The sequence below is a fragment of the Dromiciops gliroides genome, chromosome 3 (assembly GCF_019393635.1).
Source record: "Dromiciops gliroides isolate mDroGli1 chromosome 3, mDroGli1.pri, whole genome shotgun sequence".
NCBI classification, from domain to species: Eukaryota; Metazoa; Chordata; class Mammalia; order Microbiotheria; family Microbiotheriidae; genus Dromiciops; species Dromiciops gliroides.
This window is the reverse complement of record NC_057863.1, coordinates 647,207,667-647,222,408: the sequence shown is the minus strand read 5'-3', so window position 1 is coordinate 647,222,408 and position 14,742 is coordinate 647,207,667. Positions and strand designations below refer to the sequence as shown.

The 14,742-nt window shown below is 62.2% G+C and overlaps 3 protein-coding genes across 12 annotated transcripts; 1 reads left to right on the top strand and 2 right to left on the bottom strand.

The window, feature by feature from the left end:
• Window positions 1–197: 197 nt before the first annotated feature.
• On the bottom strand, window positions 198–4,483 carry SIX5 (SIX homeobox 5). Its single transcript, XM_043991174.1, is given in 4 exon segments — window positions 198–1,519; window positions 2,152–3,023; window positions 3,587–4,228; window positions 4,230–4,483. Coding segments are annotated over 4 exon segments (2,325 nt in total). The 3' UTR covers window positions 198–962.
• Window positions 4,482–5,529, top strand: LOC122748230 (poly [ADP-ribose] polymerase tankyrase-1-like). Its single transcript, XM_043993903.1, has 3 exons — window positions 4,482–4,846; window positions 5,011–5,179; window positions 5,272–5,529. Exons 1-3 carry the CDS (start codon window positions 4,482–4,484, stop codon window positions 5,527–5,529), a joined length of 792 nt encoding a protein of 263 aa, XP_043849838.1.
• Window positions 5,210–14,742, bottom strand: DMPK (DM1 protein kinase). 10 transcript variants are annotated; one of them, XM_043998296.1, is made up of 16 exons: window positions 14,348–14,742; window positions 12,882–12,894; window positions 12,009–12,100; window positions 11,851–11,934; window positions 11,481–11,576; window positions 10,370–10,518; window positions 10,159–10,252; window positions 9,677–9,883; window positions 9,302–9,565; window positions 8,629–8,714; window positions 7,537–7,636; window positions 7,169–7,335; window positions 6,703–6,791; window positions 6,433–6,479; window positions 6,157–6,231; window positions 5,210–5,875 (listed from the first exon to the last, which is right to left on the bottom strand). In XM_043998296.1, exons 1-16 carry the CDS (start codon window positions 14,537–14,539, stop codon window positions 5,687–5,689), a joined length of 1,944 nt encoding a protein of 647 aa, XP_043854231.1. In that variant the 5' UTR covers window positions 14,540–14,742; the 3' UTR covers window positions 5,210–5,686. The 10 variants fall into 10 exon arrangements, with proteins under 10 accessions (XP_043854231.1, XP_043854230.1, XP_043854232.1 ...); XM_043998295.1 differs by having other exon boundaries at window positions 6,157–6,227; XM_043998297.1 differs by having other exon boundaries at window positions 6,157–6,227; window positions 7,169–7,326.

The following is a 14,742-nucleotide window of genomic DNA, read 5'->3' as shown; positions in this document are numbered from 1 at the left end:
TACTGCCCTAGCCTGGAGCAGGACCGGCTCCTGATCCTGGGGCACTCACAGGGGTTGGGGTGAATTGTTTTCTGGCCTCTCCAAGTTCTTCCCCCCCCACCCCCACCCCCCAGCAGCCCCGCTTGGTGGTGAGACCACAAATCCCCTTCCCTCCCCCTGACCCTGAGGAGGAGGAGGAAGCGAAAGCTCCAACAGGGTTGAGAAAGGGCATCAGGAAAGGGGGCTAACAGGCCCCACTTCCCCTGGATCAGAAGCCCCCCCTGCATTTCTGGGTCTGGTTTATTGAAATTGAGGCAGTAACACGTCCTAGAAAAATATAAAGATTTGGGAAGGTACAAACCAAGGTGGGGAAGGTCACCCCCTCCCAGGGGCAAGTTGTTGGGAGGAAGGATCTTTGGTCTGGGGTCAGGAGGGGCTGTGGGGCCCTCGCTGCCACCACCCAGATCCTGTGGGCTACTTAGGAGCCTTGTGCATGGGGTGTCAGTGGGGCCCAGGGCCCAGTCACACACTCCCATGCCCTTCTAGGACCTCCTTGAATGAAGAGCCGCTTGCAGGTCAGGGGCAGGGTCCTGGGGAGGGGGTGGGCCCAAGGGCCATAGTGTTTTTCCATAGACAATTCACAGCCAGTACCGGATCCAAAAGGGATGGGTGTGCAGCCAGCCCTAGGTCCCCCCAGAACAGCTCCAGGAGGGCAAAAGTCTTTGGGGGAAGGGGAGCATACAGAAAAGCAGGGGCTGTAACAAGCTGAAGCCTCTACTCCAGCCCCCAACCCCGAAAGAGAGGGGCCGGGGAGCCTCACGCCCCGAGAGGCAGGGTGAATTAGTGTTATGATCTGGAAGACGGCGTTTGTGGTAGGCACAGAAGCCCCGTACCCATTCCCCTTTGGCCCCTTGGGGAAGGACGCTTCAGTCTTCAAAGCACCTCATTTGGGGAGTGGGGGAGAACACAAATGTCTGGTCCAGTCACAGCTCCAGTGGCTCCTCCACAGGCACTGACTGGAGCTGGGTCAAGACCTTGTCCTCGGGCTCCAGCTCGTCCCCCTCCTCACCCCCTGTGCCCCCCAACAGGAGGCCCTCCCCATCAGGCAGCCTCAGGAGGGCATGGGGGGCAGGCGTTCCTAGCCCTTTTTCCATCTCAAAGAGCCCCTCAGTTCCCACCCCCAACTCCAGCCCCCCAGGCCAGGAAGGAATGGTGGGGACAGGGACACTAGTTAGGGTGCCAGAGGAGTCTGGGGAGAAGGCTGGGCCAGCGGCCACTGGGGCCACAGGCACCTGGGGCTGGGCCGAGAAGGTGGGAAGAGATGGGCCAGGGGCCGCCGTGGCCAGGGGTGGCCCCTCAGCCACAGGAGCAGGGGCTTCCTGTTTGACGGGCAGCGCCAGGCTGGCGGCAGTGGGTGGCAGGGTCTGCGAGACCAGCATGCTGGCTGGGAAGGTGGCAGTCAGGATGATTTTGCCCTGCTGAAGCGTCATCCCCGTCACAATGGGGCTGCTGGAAACTGGGTTTGCCAAGAGGAAGTTACCTGTCCGGGGAAGGGCAGAGGTGAGCGAGCTGGCGGCCCCAAGGCAGAATCCTGTCCCTGTCATTTACCCCCTGCCCAGCCACCCTGCGGCAAACCTCTGCCACCCAAGCCCCTGACAGGGACCGTTTCTGCCTTGATGGTGCTATCATGATAGAAACCACACTAATGTGTGACAGAGTCAATCTGACCCCCAAGCGGAGGTCGCACCAGGCCACAACCATCCGGGTCCAGGACTGCCTCACTCCCAGGCCGAAAATTTAGAGGGGAGCAATGGAGAAAACAAGACTGTGTCCTCCTCTTTACACCTTGGAGCTAGAAGAAGCCTTTGCCAGATCACTGGGGGCGGGGGCAGAGAACCTGGGCTTGGGGTTCTCACAGTCTGGGGCAAGAGAGAGGAGAGGAGGTGGGGAGAAGGGAGGTAAGAGGGTGGCCAAGTAGACTCCCCCCACCCCCCAGCTTCCCTTCCCTTACACTGCTCAGATCACAGGTTTCGGGGTACAAAGAGGACCTAAATGGTAAAGTGGCCCCGAGAGAAGAGCAGACACTTCCAAATTCACACAGGCAGCAAAATGGGGGGGCGGGGTCCGACAGCAGGGGCCATGCTTGCTCTCACCCTGGGGAAGGATGTTTACCTGGGGCGGCCGTAGGCAACTGCAAGGCTGCGACCCCCATTCCTGGGTTGATGAGGTGAACGTTGGCCTGGCCCAGAGTGGCCCCCGTTGCCGCTGCCACCTTGACGGGGCTAGCGGGCCCAGCCAGCAGCTGTAGGGACCCAACCCCTTGGGGCAGGGTCACCACCTGGGATGTGGGCACCACTTGGGGAAGGGAGACCAAGGGTGAGGTCCCGGGGTAAACAGGGCCTGATGGAGAGAGTGGGACCACCTGGGGGGCTGGCATGGGAGCTACTGAGCCCGGGGGGGACAGTGGCACCACCTGGGGCCCTGGCCCGGCAGGGGTCACCACTGCAGGAGAAGGGAAGGGCACTGCCGGCTGGGGGACCGGGGCTGCCGGGGTCTGGGAGCCAGGAACCACCTGGGAGAGGGACAGCCCCTGCAGTGGCACAGCTTCCTCCCCAGATGTGGGGTTTCCTTTGGCGCCTCCATCTTCAGGCTGGATCTCTTCTGCCTTCATGTCTCCAGGCTGGGGAACTTGGAGGAGGGAGGGCAGTGGAGCCTGGGCTTGTGGGCTAGTGGCTGGTGGGCCCCCTCCTCCAGGGGCCCCTGTGAGCAGGAGTGGGGCCAGGCCCGGGGCCTCCCCCAGGGCCAGACCATTAATGATGACGGAGCTGCCATTCAGCAGCACAGCCGGGGAGCTGGCCGTTGTCAAGAAGCCCCCATTGAGCAGGATAGGCGGGGCACTCGGGGGTCCTGCCGGCGCCCCAGCCAGAAACACAGAACCAGGAGCCGGCCCCTCGGTGCTTCCTGGGGCCGCCCCTGCTCCAGCCTCCTGGTCCTCGGCTCCGTGACTGGACTCATCTTCCGTACTGGGGTTCCCATCCGACTCGCTAACAAGACAAGAGATGGGAGAAAGCTGAGTTTTGCAGGGATTTTGCAGGAGCCGGGAAGGTCTCAGTCCCACCCTAAAACCAAGTCCCTAAAGGTTTAGGGGAGCCTTCTCTAGGAATCTGAAATGCTCTCTACCAGCGGCTCCTCAAAGCTAGGCTGGAGAGGCGGGTGTAACACAGAAGAGTGCTAAGGAGAGACCTCTGGACCTTCCGCCTAGGGCTCCCTGAGGAGAATTCAGAGGGTGGAGGCACAGCTGGGAGCTCCACGTGGACCATGGGTAGGAGGGGAGAGACTAGGCTTACAGGGAAGGAGGGGTCACGTTTCACAACAAAAAGGGAGGCCCAAGCATGCTGCCTCTGGCCAGCCCTGACCCCTCCTCCTCCAACCCCTCCTTCTCCCTCCCCAGCCCCCCTCCCCCCGCCAGCAGAGTGGGGGGCTGCAGAGGAGGAAAGAAGGGGGGCGTGTCCAGCCTCCCCCAGCGGGAAGGGGAAGGGGCGGGATGGAACGCGGCCCGGGAATGCGGACGAGGCGCAGGCGCGGGCCAGCCCCCCGGGGGTCTCACCTCCTGCTGGGCGCCCCCGCCGCGGCCGCGGCTGCCGCCCCGCTCCCGAGCGCGCCGGGGCCCGGGCCACCCGTGCGGTCGCGCTGCCGTCGGTTCTTGAACCAGTTGCTGACCTGCGTGAGCGAGAGGCCGGTGAGCGCGGCGAGGCGGCGCTTCTCGTCGGGCGCCGGGTAGCGGTTGCCGCGGTAGCAGGCCTTGAGCGCGGCCCGCGAGCGCTCCTTGAAGCAGTACACCGTCTCCTCGCCGTCCCAGATGGTCTTGGGCAGCGGGAACTTCTTGCGCAGCCGGTACTTGTCCACGGCGCCCAGCGCGCGGCCCCGGGCGCGCTCGGCCTCGCGGTAGCGGGCGCGCAGGTAGAGGTCCTGCAGGAAGGCGTGGTGCGCCGCGGGGAAGGGCCGGCTCTCCAGCAGCCGGTACAGCTCGGCGAAGTCTCCGCGCTGGAAGGCCACGAGCGCCCGGGCGCGCAGCAGCGCGTCGCTGCCGCCACGTAGGCGCTCTGAGGGAGGCAGCGCGCCTAGGAAGCGGCCCAAGCGGCCCGCGTGGCCCGCCTGCAGCAGGGCCTCGCACACGCACGACACCTGCTCGGCCGAGAAGCGCAGCCCGCCGCTGGGCCCGGGCCCGGGGGCGCCGCCGGGGCCCGGGGCCGGGGTGGCCGCGGCGGGGGGGCGGCGGCTCCAGCCCCGGCGGCGGGGCCCCCGCGCCCTCCCCGGCCGCCGCCGCCTCGCCCTCGGCCGCCTGCAGGGTCTGCAGGAGCCGCCGCGCCGTCTGTTCGTCCGCCTCCCCCTCCCCTTCCTCCTCTTCCTCCTCTTCCTCCTCCTCGTCCCCGACCCCCGCCGCCGCGGCCGCCTCCCCGCCACCCGCCGGGCCCGCGCTCGGCTCCGCAGGGAAGGTAGCCATGTTTTGCAACTTTGGGAAGTTCCTCCCCCTTTCCTTCCCTCCCTCGGGCTTCCCCCGGCCCCCTCCTCTTCCAGCCCTGTCCCCCGGCCCGGCCCAGTCCGGGGCCCCGCCTCCCCTGCCCCTCCCCCTCCGCCTCCTTCCGCTCGCGGCACCGCCCCCTGCCCTTCGCATCTCCTCCTCCCAGGGGGTGTCTCTCGGAGACCCGCCGGCACGCCCCCGGCGCCCTCCCCGTCGGGCTTCCCGGTGCCCTCTCGCTGCGTGCAGGACTCAGCTCCTCCGCCCCTGTAGGCGGGGCGCCGGGGCTCTGCGCCTGGTCAGTTTCTTCTCGGGGGCCACAGCCCCGCCCTCTCCCGCCTTGCTCTCGTTACTTGCCCCGCCTTCCTCGGCCCGGGCCCCGCCCACTCCGCCCCTTTCACTTCTTCCAACCCAGGAAAAACTTGGGAGAAAGTTTTCTGTAACTTTGGGAGCTCGGCAGCGCCTGCGCGGGGCGGCTCCTGCCCTTAACCCTTTGCTCTCCGGGGTCCCAGCCCTTGTCCCCGAGGCTCCGAAGCCCCTGCTACTGAGCGGAACCCCACCCCGCGTTGGGCCGTAGCTGCGGACCGGATCCCTGCGGCCTCCGCGATCTCCTCTGCCCCCCGCCCCCCGGCCGTGTCCGAGGCCTCGCACTGCCCGCTCGGACCCCGCCTGGGGCGACGGGTGGGAAGAAAGACTAAGCCTGCGCCAAGGAGACCAAGAGGCTTTTATTGGGCGACAATAAATACCGGGGTTCGGGCTCAGTGCTTAAATAGGGAAAGGGGTTGGGCACGGGACAGGTCAGCTACCGCCACTCGGGGGACCTCGGCATCCGGCTGGTGCAGAGGGCTGAGGCGGCTGGGGAGTGGGTTTCAATAAATATCAAGCCGGGCAAACGAGCGGTGCGGGAGGCGGAGGAGGCCCCGGGCGCGCGTGGTGCGTGGTGGTGTGTGCGTGGGGTCCCTGAAGTGAGGGCCAGTGTTTGGTCTGGGAGGGGGCAGCCCAGAGGGGCCGCGGTCTCCCTCTCCCCTTGATTCCCTCTCCTGACGCCGCCGGAGCCCCGGAGGACGGGTCCGGATCACGGGGATGGGGCCGTGCGCTTTGTCCGGGGAAGGCGTGGGGGGGACTGCGCGCTCGGACCACGGCTTCCCCTCCCGGGACTCCTGGGTTCATCGGGGACAAATCTAGGGCTCAGGGGCCGGGGGCGGTTCTGGGGCTGAGGTGAGTCGGCCAGGGGAGGCCCCAGCCGGAGCCGGGGCCAGGGCCAGCGTCGGGGCCAGCACAGGCCCACAGCCCAGGGCTGCCCAGCGTTGTGGCAGGAGCCAGAGCAGCGGCGACGATGAGCAACTGGCACGCCTCCGATAGGCCTGGCTTAAGGACCTGCGGGAAGACCGGCCGAGGGTCAAGGGGCGCGGTCTGATTGGTCCCTCCAGGCCGTCCTAGCGAAGCCCATTGGTCGCCGCGCCATCCCCATCCGTTCCCTCTCGCATCTCCCAGGGGTTCCCCCTCATTGGTCCCGTCGGCGGCAACACGTTCTGATTGGTCCCCCCCTTCCATCCGCCCCTTCCCCAGTGATCTGAGCTGGCAAAGAAAGAGCGAGGCAGAGGGGCCAGGCAGCAAGGGTGAGCGAGGCAGGGGGGTGAACAGCCGGAGGGACGTACCCGGGCACAGGGCAGCAGGTGGCAGGGCACCACCAGGGGGCACTGGCACAGAGCCACGGCCGGGGGGCCATCTGGCTGGAGAGAGAAGGGACAGGTGACCAGATCGGAGCCCCTCCAGGTCCCTCCCCAGGGCCACCCCTAGAGGGATCCCACGAGATGTACTGGGGATTCCTAGGGCAGATAAGGGAAGGGCAGGGGAGACAGAAGGAGGACTTAGGGGACATGGAGGGGGTCCCGGAAGCAGACCCAAGGCAAAAGCGGGCAGGGGAGTCTTACATGGGGAGGCAGCTCCGTGGCCTGGGGAAGGGGGAGCCCCGAGTTGGCTGGAAGGAGAAGAGAAAGGAAGTGGGGTCGAGCAGTGGGCAGGCAAAGAGAGATCCAGACAGAGAGAGGTCAGCAGCCTTGTGGCCTGGGCAGTCCGTTTCGTGTGCTGGCAGCCTCCAGCCCCCTGCTAACCCCATTGTGTCCCCAGGGCTCCTCCTGTTCTCCCCACTCCTGCCCTCCACAGGGGGTGGGTACCCCTCGGGGAGATGGGACTGGACTTGCCTGATGCTTGCAACTCCTCCATCCTCTCTCGAAGCTGCTGGATCTGAGCCTCTAGCTCCCCATTCCGGCTCTCGGCGGCCTGGAGCTGGCTAGGGGCAGAGCAGAGGAAGGGTCACCCCTGGGGTGCCAGCCCCCTTCCCTGTGGGGCCAAACCTGGCACCATGTGGACCACCAATATTGCCTTGGCTCTTAAAATGGGGCCCTCCTGACTGTTCCTAGTACTGTGGCATTCTCATTCCTGTGTACTGACCTAGGATGGAGAACTAGGACAGACCCCTGAAGTCATCCATTTACAAAAAGGGGACACTGAGAGCCAGGGAGAGGAATGGAGCTGCCCCAAGTCACAGAGGTCCAATTTAGGGCCCTATCACAACACAAGGTTCCCCTACCGGGTCGTGACACACTAACTTATCTCCCTACCTCCTTCCCTCTGCTAAAACGTGATTCCAGCCAGCAGTTCACTGACCTGGCAAAGTTCTGGTTGGCCAAGCGGATGGCATCCAGCTCTCTTCGAAGGCTCTGCTGGTTCAGCATCTCCTCCTCCAGAGCAGCCTGCAGCTCTTGCAAGGTGACTCCCTCTTCCTCCTCCTTCTCTAGGCACGATGTGGCCTCCTCAGGCTGAGTCTGGGGGACCTTGGGATTCAGAGCCGGAAAGGACTTACCCAGGCCCATACAACTAGTAACTGGAATTCAAGCTGAGGTCTTCAAGCAGTGCTGCTTCCACTAAGCTAGCAGTGGCTCCCACCCTTCTTTTCCAGCTCATTCTAGGGCCACAGCACCCTCCTCCAGAAGCCTTTCTGGCCTGACCCTGGAACCCTACCCCCTCTCACTCACAGGCTCCTTGAGGGTGGGCAGCTCCGGAGGGGTAGGGACTGTAGGCTCAGATTCCAACTCCATTGGGGCAGGGTGGCTGGCTTCATGGGCCTGACTTTCACTGTGGGGGACAGAAGGCACCTGCATTCCAAGGCTGAGCTCTTTTTTTTTTTTTTTTTGGCAGGGCAATGAAGGCTAAGTGACTTGCCCAGGGTCACACAGCTAGGAAGTGTCAAGTGTCTGAGGCAGGATTTGAACTGAGGTCCTCCTGAATCTAGGGCTGGTGCTTTCTCCACTTCACCACCTACCTGCCCCAAGGTTGAGCCCTTTGCCTTGCCCTCCCCCAACCTCGTTGGGAATGAGGGCCCTCCTGGAGAGGAGGGCATGAAGGGAATGATCCCACTTGTGTGACTTCCTTTCTCAGCAAGCATTTACAAACCACTTAAGTGGTTCTAGGCTCTAGGGCTACAGACAATGTGTGCGTGGACACATACACATAGCGATAACAACTGAACCTAGATTTCTGTACCAACAGAGGTCAATATCTTCGCTTCAATTTATCAGCTTAGAGAATGGCCTAGGACACTGAGAGCTTAAGTGTTAAACCCAGGGTCACACAGCCAGGATGGGGTCTTCCCCATCTATGTGCATAGATGTGAATACACCTATAGCTTTGGGCTGGGCAGTTAGGTGGTGTGCAGAGTGCCAACCTGGAGTCAGGAGAACCCGAGTTCGAATCTACACTCAGACTAGCTGTGTGACCCTGGGCAGGTCACTTAACCTTGCTTGCCTCAGTTTCCTCATCTGTCAAATGAGCTGGAGAAGGAAATGGCAAAGTACTCCACTCCCTTTGCCAAGAAAACCCCAAATGGGGGTCACAGAATCAGGCACAACTAAACAACGACAAAGACATTTAAGACACCCTGTGTATGGGTGTATTCACATATATTATCCTCAAACATGATAAACACAGAAGAGACAAGGTAGTGTGTGTGTGTGTGTGTGTGTGTGTGTGTGTGAGAGAGAGAGAGAGAGAGAGAGAGAGAGAGAGAGAGGTCAGATTGGGAAAAGCCCCAAGGAAAAGGTGAGAGACGAGAAGGTCCTCCCCCTCACCTGAGAGCAGCATAGGAGAAGGAGTAGCCCACAAAGGGTAAGTGCACCCCCAGTGGGGGGCTTTCTTCCAGGTCAGAAAGGGTCTCCTGGAAGGAAAGAGAAGAGAAGGGCTTAGGGAAGCTCCCCGCCAGTGCGAAGTGGAGACCCACAAACCCGAGATGAGGAATCCAGCCTTCTGAGCACTGGGTCCCTGCACCATCCTCGCTCTTGCCTCCTTGGGGAACAGCCTAAGTCTAATGTAAAATGACCAGGTTGGGAAAGCCCGGCTGTACGCTTCTTTCTGGCTCACAGCCTCGGCTGTGCCAGGAGCTGGACCAGAGAACTTTTAGGGGTCGCCCCAGGCCTGAGGTTCTAGGATGATTCAGGCAATGAGCACGCAATTGAGGCAGAGTGCTAAGGTCCTCCCTAGACTTCACTAGTAATACAGATCGGTGCTTGCTCCGCAACGTCAGAGCCTCACAGAGTAGACAAAGATACAAAGAAATCTTTGGATACAAAGAAAAGAAATAGCGCTGAAGCTCTCTGCCTCACCCCACCCCAGCCTAACGCTCCCAAAGCCGAAGCACTCCTTTGGCTCAAGGCTGACTCGATGAGCTCAGGCTCCTGGACCGGGCAAGGTGGGCTCCAAGCTGGGCCTCTGGGGGAGGATGAGGGGCGGGGGCGGGGTACGTACCCCACCCCCGCTCACCATGGCCGTGAGCCCGTCATCCACCAGGTCGAAGTTGCAGGTGTCCGTGGCTCCGGAAAAGTCAGGAACGAAGGGGGGAGAACTGTCCCGAAGACCCTCCCAGTCGAGTCCCTGGAAGAACGGATGGTCTCGGAAGTCCCCGGCCCCGGCCCGCCCCAGCCGTATCTCCCTCGGGCATAGAAGCTGTTGGATCAGATCTTGGGCTTCCTGAGGGACCCCGGCGTCGGACATAGGCAGGGCCAGGTGCTCCTAGGGAAGGGGGAGGAATCAGGGGCGTGCTCAAGGGAAGGACTAGGCCAAGATCACAGCAGCAGGGTGAAACCTCCCCCGTGCAGGCTTCCAGAGGGCTCCCGGGGGCACCTTGTAGTGGACGATCTTGCCGTAGGTCTCGGCCGTGGATTCGGCGTAGAAAGGCGTCTGGCCGAAGAACATCTCGTAGGCAAACACACCCAGGGCCCACCAGTCACACTCGGGCCCGTAGGAGCACGTCCCTGTTCCGTCGCCCACAGATTGCAGAATCTCCGGAGACAGGTAGTCCGGAGTACCCACGGCTACCGACGAGCATACCTGGGGTGAGAAGGTGGATGAGGCCCCGCCCGTCCCCGCCTTCAGCCTGGTGGGTCCCTGGTCCTACTCGGGTATCCTGGCTCCACCCCTTTATCCATTTCTGCCCTCCGGTCTCGTCTTCTCCGGGCTCCATCTCACCCTTGTTTTGGTCACACCTCCAGACTATTAACCCGTCCGTGGCCAGGCTCACCCCTAGCAAAGGAATCTCTGGGCTTTGCCTTACTCTACCCGGGGGCCAGGCGTCAGGGTTTCCAGCTCCCTTCCCCCCCACTCACCGTTCCGTCTTCACGAAGCTTGAGGCAGGAACCGAAGTCAGCTAAGCGGATGTGGCCACAGCGGTCCAGCAGGATGTTGTCTGGCTTAATGTCCCTGGAGGAGGGGGCGACAGCTCTGAGAAGTCACCTCCCAACCCCCCAAGCCGTGCCCTCCCAGTCCAGTGCTCTCCCTCCCACCCCCTTTGGGATGAACCCCCACTCGGGGCCTGACCGGTGCACGTAGCCGAGCCGGTGCACGGAGTCGATGGCTAGGACCATCTCAGCCAGGTAGAAGCGTGCCATCTCTTCGGGGATCCGCTCCCCAAACTTGCTCAGAAGGGTCAGCAGGTCCCCGCCCACATAGTACTCCATCACCAGATACTAGGGGGGAGGGAGGTTTGAGAGTCACAGATTTAAGGGCTCTCCCTCCACTGCTCCACTTGGTCCAGAGACCAAGAGAGTCCCTGGAGGGGAGAGAGGAGGATGGGGAAAGGGGGAGACAGACAAGTGTGAAGACAGATAACCCGGAAAACAGAGATCCCACCGAGAGTTGGCACCCTGGGCGGAGAGATTGAGATTCTGAAGCCCAGGTCTTATTCAGTAAAGCTCAGTGGCGCCCCCATTGACTCGGGTCGATTCTAACCTAGAGACCAGCCACTCTAGCATTCTCTCTGCCCCTCACACGGGACTGCTCATCTCTAGCTTCAGTGGACAGCATTCCTGAAATGCTTTCCTTCCTCTCGCCTCTTCTTGGAGTACCAGTTTCAAGCTCACATTACCCTTTCCACGAAGCCTTTCCCGCCAAAATGACACAGTATTTGCTGTGTGCATATAGTCTGCATACCCACAATAGCGTGCAAACCGTGGAAGGCGCGGACTGGTTCATTTTCGTCTTTGTAAACCGAGCGCCTAGCACAGGAGGGATAGGGGCATAGGGATGACATCTAGTGATGAGGACACTCGGCCTAAGCCCTTGGTAGGCACCTTGGAATCTCGGGAGTTGCTTACTGTATGAGGTATTTTATTTTTTCCGTTACATGTAAAGATAGTTCTCAACTGGGAGTTGCTTACAACAGAGGTTTGGTGACTTGCCCTCGGACCTACTGTCAGCAGAGGCGAGACGCAGGACACAAGAGCTACTTAATAAGGACTTGGTAATTGATGGATCCCCTTGTTTTGCAGCGGAGGAAACTGAGGCGGCCCAAAGCCCCACGGGAAGCAGCGCCTCCTGGCCTCCTCTGCCTCCCAGCCTGATCTATGACCCAATGTCCCTGCGCCCGACTACCAAAGGCCTTTCAGAAGGCCCGAGCCGTGCCGCCAGGATCAGCTCCGCCCCTCCTCACCAAGTAGTTCTCGTCCTGGAAAGCAAAATGCAGCTGCGTGACCCACCGGGGGTCCCCGTTCACCAACACATCCCGCTCCTCTCGGAAACACGACACCTGTCGGGATGGGGGGTGGGTGGGGGGAGAGACAGATGCAGTGGAGCCCCTGCGGGTGCCCTGGGCCCGCCCACTCCGTGAGCCTCTCCCCTCCCCGGCTCCACCCCTGTTTTCATCCTGGCTCCTCCCTCTCCGGCTCTACCCCCGTTTCCTCCCAGGTTGCGCTCCTACCACGGACCCTTCCCGGGTTCCTCCCCGGGCCCCTCCCCTGTCCTCCGGGGCTCTACCCTGCCCCCTAGGCCCCGCCCCCACCCTCCGGGCCCCGCCCCCTCACCTCCCCTCGCTTCAATATGTCCCATTTATTCATGATCTTCATGGCAAACACCTGCCCCGTGCGCCTCATCTTCACCACGGCCACCTGGTGGGAGAGGGCGTGAGGATGAGGTGGAGGAAGCCCGGCCCCGCCCCCAACCCCGGCTGAGCCCCTCTCACCTCACTGAACGCCCCGCGTCCGATCACCTTCAAAATCTCAAAGTCGTCCCTGCGCAGCTGGATCTCCTTCAGTCTCGCAACGACGGGCTCCGCTGCGGGGGGGGAGGGGGCGAGAGCCGTGCTTTGATACCCCTTCCCTTCTGCCCCTGGCCTTCAGGGCGAGCGGCTGGGGGCGCGCCGCACAGACCAGGCTCTGCCATGCCGGGGAGGGGGGGAGTGGGGGGAGGGGACGGGACAAGCAGCGGGGGGGCAGGGGGCGAGCTGCCTGGTAGCCAAGGGCGGGGCGGGGCGAACGGGAGGGGAAGGGGGTGGGGGGAGAAGAGGAGCAGCCGCCGCCGGGGCCGCCAGAGCTGCCGGCCCTTTTATGGAATCGCCCCGGCTTGGTTCTGGTCTAACTCGCACAAGGGCGGGCTGTGCCAACACTGTCCACAAAAGGCAGCACCCTTCGCGGGGCTGGGGAGGGGGGGAGATGAATCTTGCCCCCTTGCCTCAGTTTCTCCTTTTGTCTCCTCTCAGGGGGGACGGGGGAGGAGGGAGAGAGATGTCCCGGCTTCCACTTCTCTCAAGAGAAGGGTGTCTAGGTGTTTTTTTTTTTTTTAGCTCACGCCGGGGCAGAGAAATAAAGAGACAGAGACGGAGAAACAGACAAGGAAATACGCAGGCCCCGAGAGATGGGGGATATGAGACCCAAATGGGCAGAATCAGAAATGGAAAGCGGGGAGAGGCGGCCGGTAGGCTCCCGGGGCCACGGACAAGGAAGTGTAAGGCTCGGGGCCAGAGAAGTCAGGCCGCGGGCTGGGCCCCGCGGGGGGGCGGGGGGGGCCCTCTAGGACCCCGAGGGCTTAGGTTCGAATTTTGGACTACACAGCGTACCTGGGAGAGAAAGCTGTTTACCCAGCAACAGAGACGGGATTAAAAGATCAAGTGTTTCTCCGATGCCGTGTGGCGCCTGTTCTCCAGAGGAGAGCTCAGTACCACTTCTAATGCCAGCTGGTGGCAGCAGTTCGGAACTCTTGGGTGGGGGTGAGGGGTGGGGGACGGGACGACCCAGCCACCTGAAGGGGATCTCAGGGCCCCATCTTCGTCTGTGCCTGCCTTCCTCTCTCCCTTCCCCTCCTTCTTTCCCCTTCCTTCCTCCTTTCCCCTCCCTCTTTCCTTTTTCCCCTTCCTATCTCCCTCCCCCTCTTCCTCTTCTTTTCCTTCCTCTCTCCTTTCTTTCCTTTCTCTCCTCCTTCCCTCCTTTCCTCTTTCCTTCCTGCCTTCCCCTCCTTTCCCTTCCTTCCTCTCTCCCTTCCCTTCCTTTTTATTTCCTCCTTCCTTCCCTCTTTCCTTCCTTCCCATTCCCAGCCCTAAGGTTTGGGAGGAGGAAAGAAGACTGGAATGGGACAGAGGATTGATAGGGCAAGGCAGAGGTGACCCTGGGGTCTCAAACCCTAATCCACCTCTCCAGACAGTGCCTCTGCCCCCTTCACTATGGGATCTGGCCTCTCTGGCCCCCAGTTCTCCCTTTTGTAAAACAAAGTGGGGGGACAAGGCAGACAGGATGACCACTAATCCACGGAGCTGCCTCTAGTTGGGGATTCTGAGGCCCCAGAATAAATTAATCCTGTTCCTCATCTGTTCCCCCCAACATAAGTAGGCTTTTGAGGCAGGCCCAGTCCTGAATCAAGCCCAGTGGGACTTGGGGTACTGGAAGCTGAAACCGAGAGTTGCTCAGATTTGGGGTGCTTCTGGTGTTGGTGAGTCAGAATCTAGTAGGGGCCAGAGAAGGCCCTGACTCACCCGAATCCCTTTTCCCTCCCTCCCCTGGGGCCTAGGCACCTGTCAGGCTGTGGCGCCGACCACCTGCCACTGGCCGGCAGCTGCCACCCTTTCCTCCGACTCCCGGAGATCTCTAAGCACTTAATGATTGGGGACACACAGGAGGTGTCTTGAGGAAAGTTACTACCACTTATGGGTTGACGTGGAGGAGATATAGGAGAGCCAGGCCATCGACTCAGGACTCCTTCACCAGGGCCCCGGCCCAGGCCCACTGATGGTGAAGCTGCCACCTCCTGTCTTCTGCCAGGACTCTGCTAGACCCCCTCACTTACTCGGTGGGCTGGGAGACCTCTTGCCACCACGTCTCCATCTAGGAGTTGGGGCTTCGGCTCTTCTGTCCTTTTCCTCCCCAGCCTGCTCTCAATCCTCACTTCGGCCTCAAAGCTGGTCCCCCCACCCCAATCCCTGGGACCCATCCCCGCCTCCCCCTGAGCTGCTCCCTCCTCCTCAGGGATGCTTCTGGCCCAAGGTCCCAGGGACTTGGGAGCGCCCTTGGCTGCTGCCCTCGCTTCACTCACCCCACTGCAGGAACTCCACCACATATTTGTCCTGGGCCAGGGCCGAGGCGCTGAGCTCCTGGTAGACGCACAGCAGCAGGTCCAAGAGAGGCTCCAGACCCACACAGCCTCCACCCACCACGAGCTCCTGGAGCCGCCGGAGCCGCTGCAGCCGGACCTCAGCCGACATGACGGGGCTGCTGCCACCACCATGGCCCCCGCCCAGGCTGGGGGGCCTCACCTCTCACAGGCCTGGCAGGCCTGGCCCTAGCTCCCGGGCCTCATTGCTCCTCCTCCTTCCCGCCCCCACCTCAGGGCCCTCTGCCCTCTCCCCTTAGGGAACGGAACTCCAAGCTCGGCAAGTCCTGTCTCCCCCTGGAGCTGGGCTATCCCTCTGCTGTCTCCTCTCTCTTCCA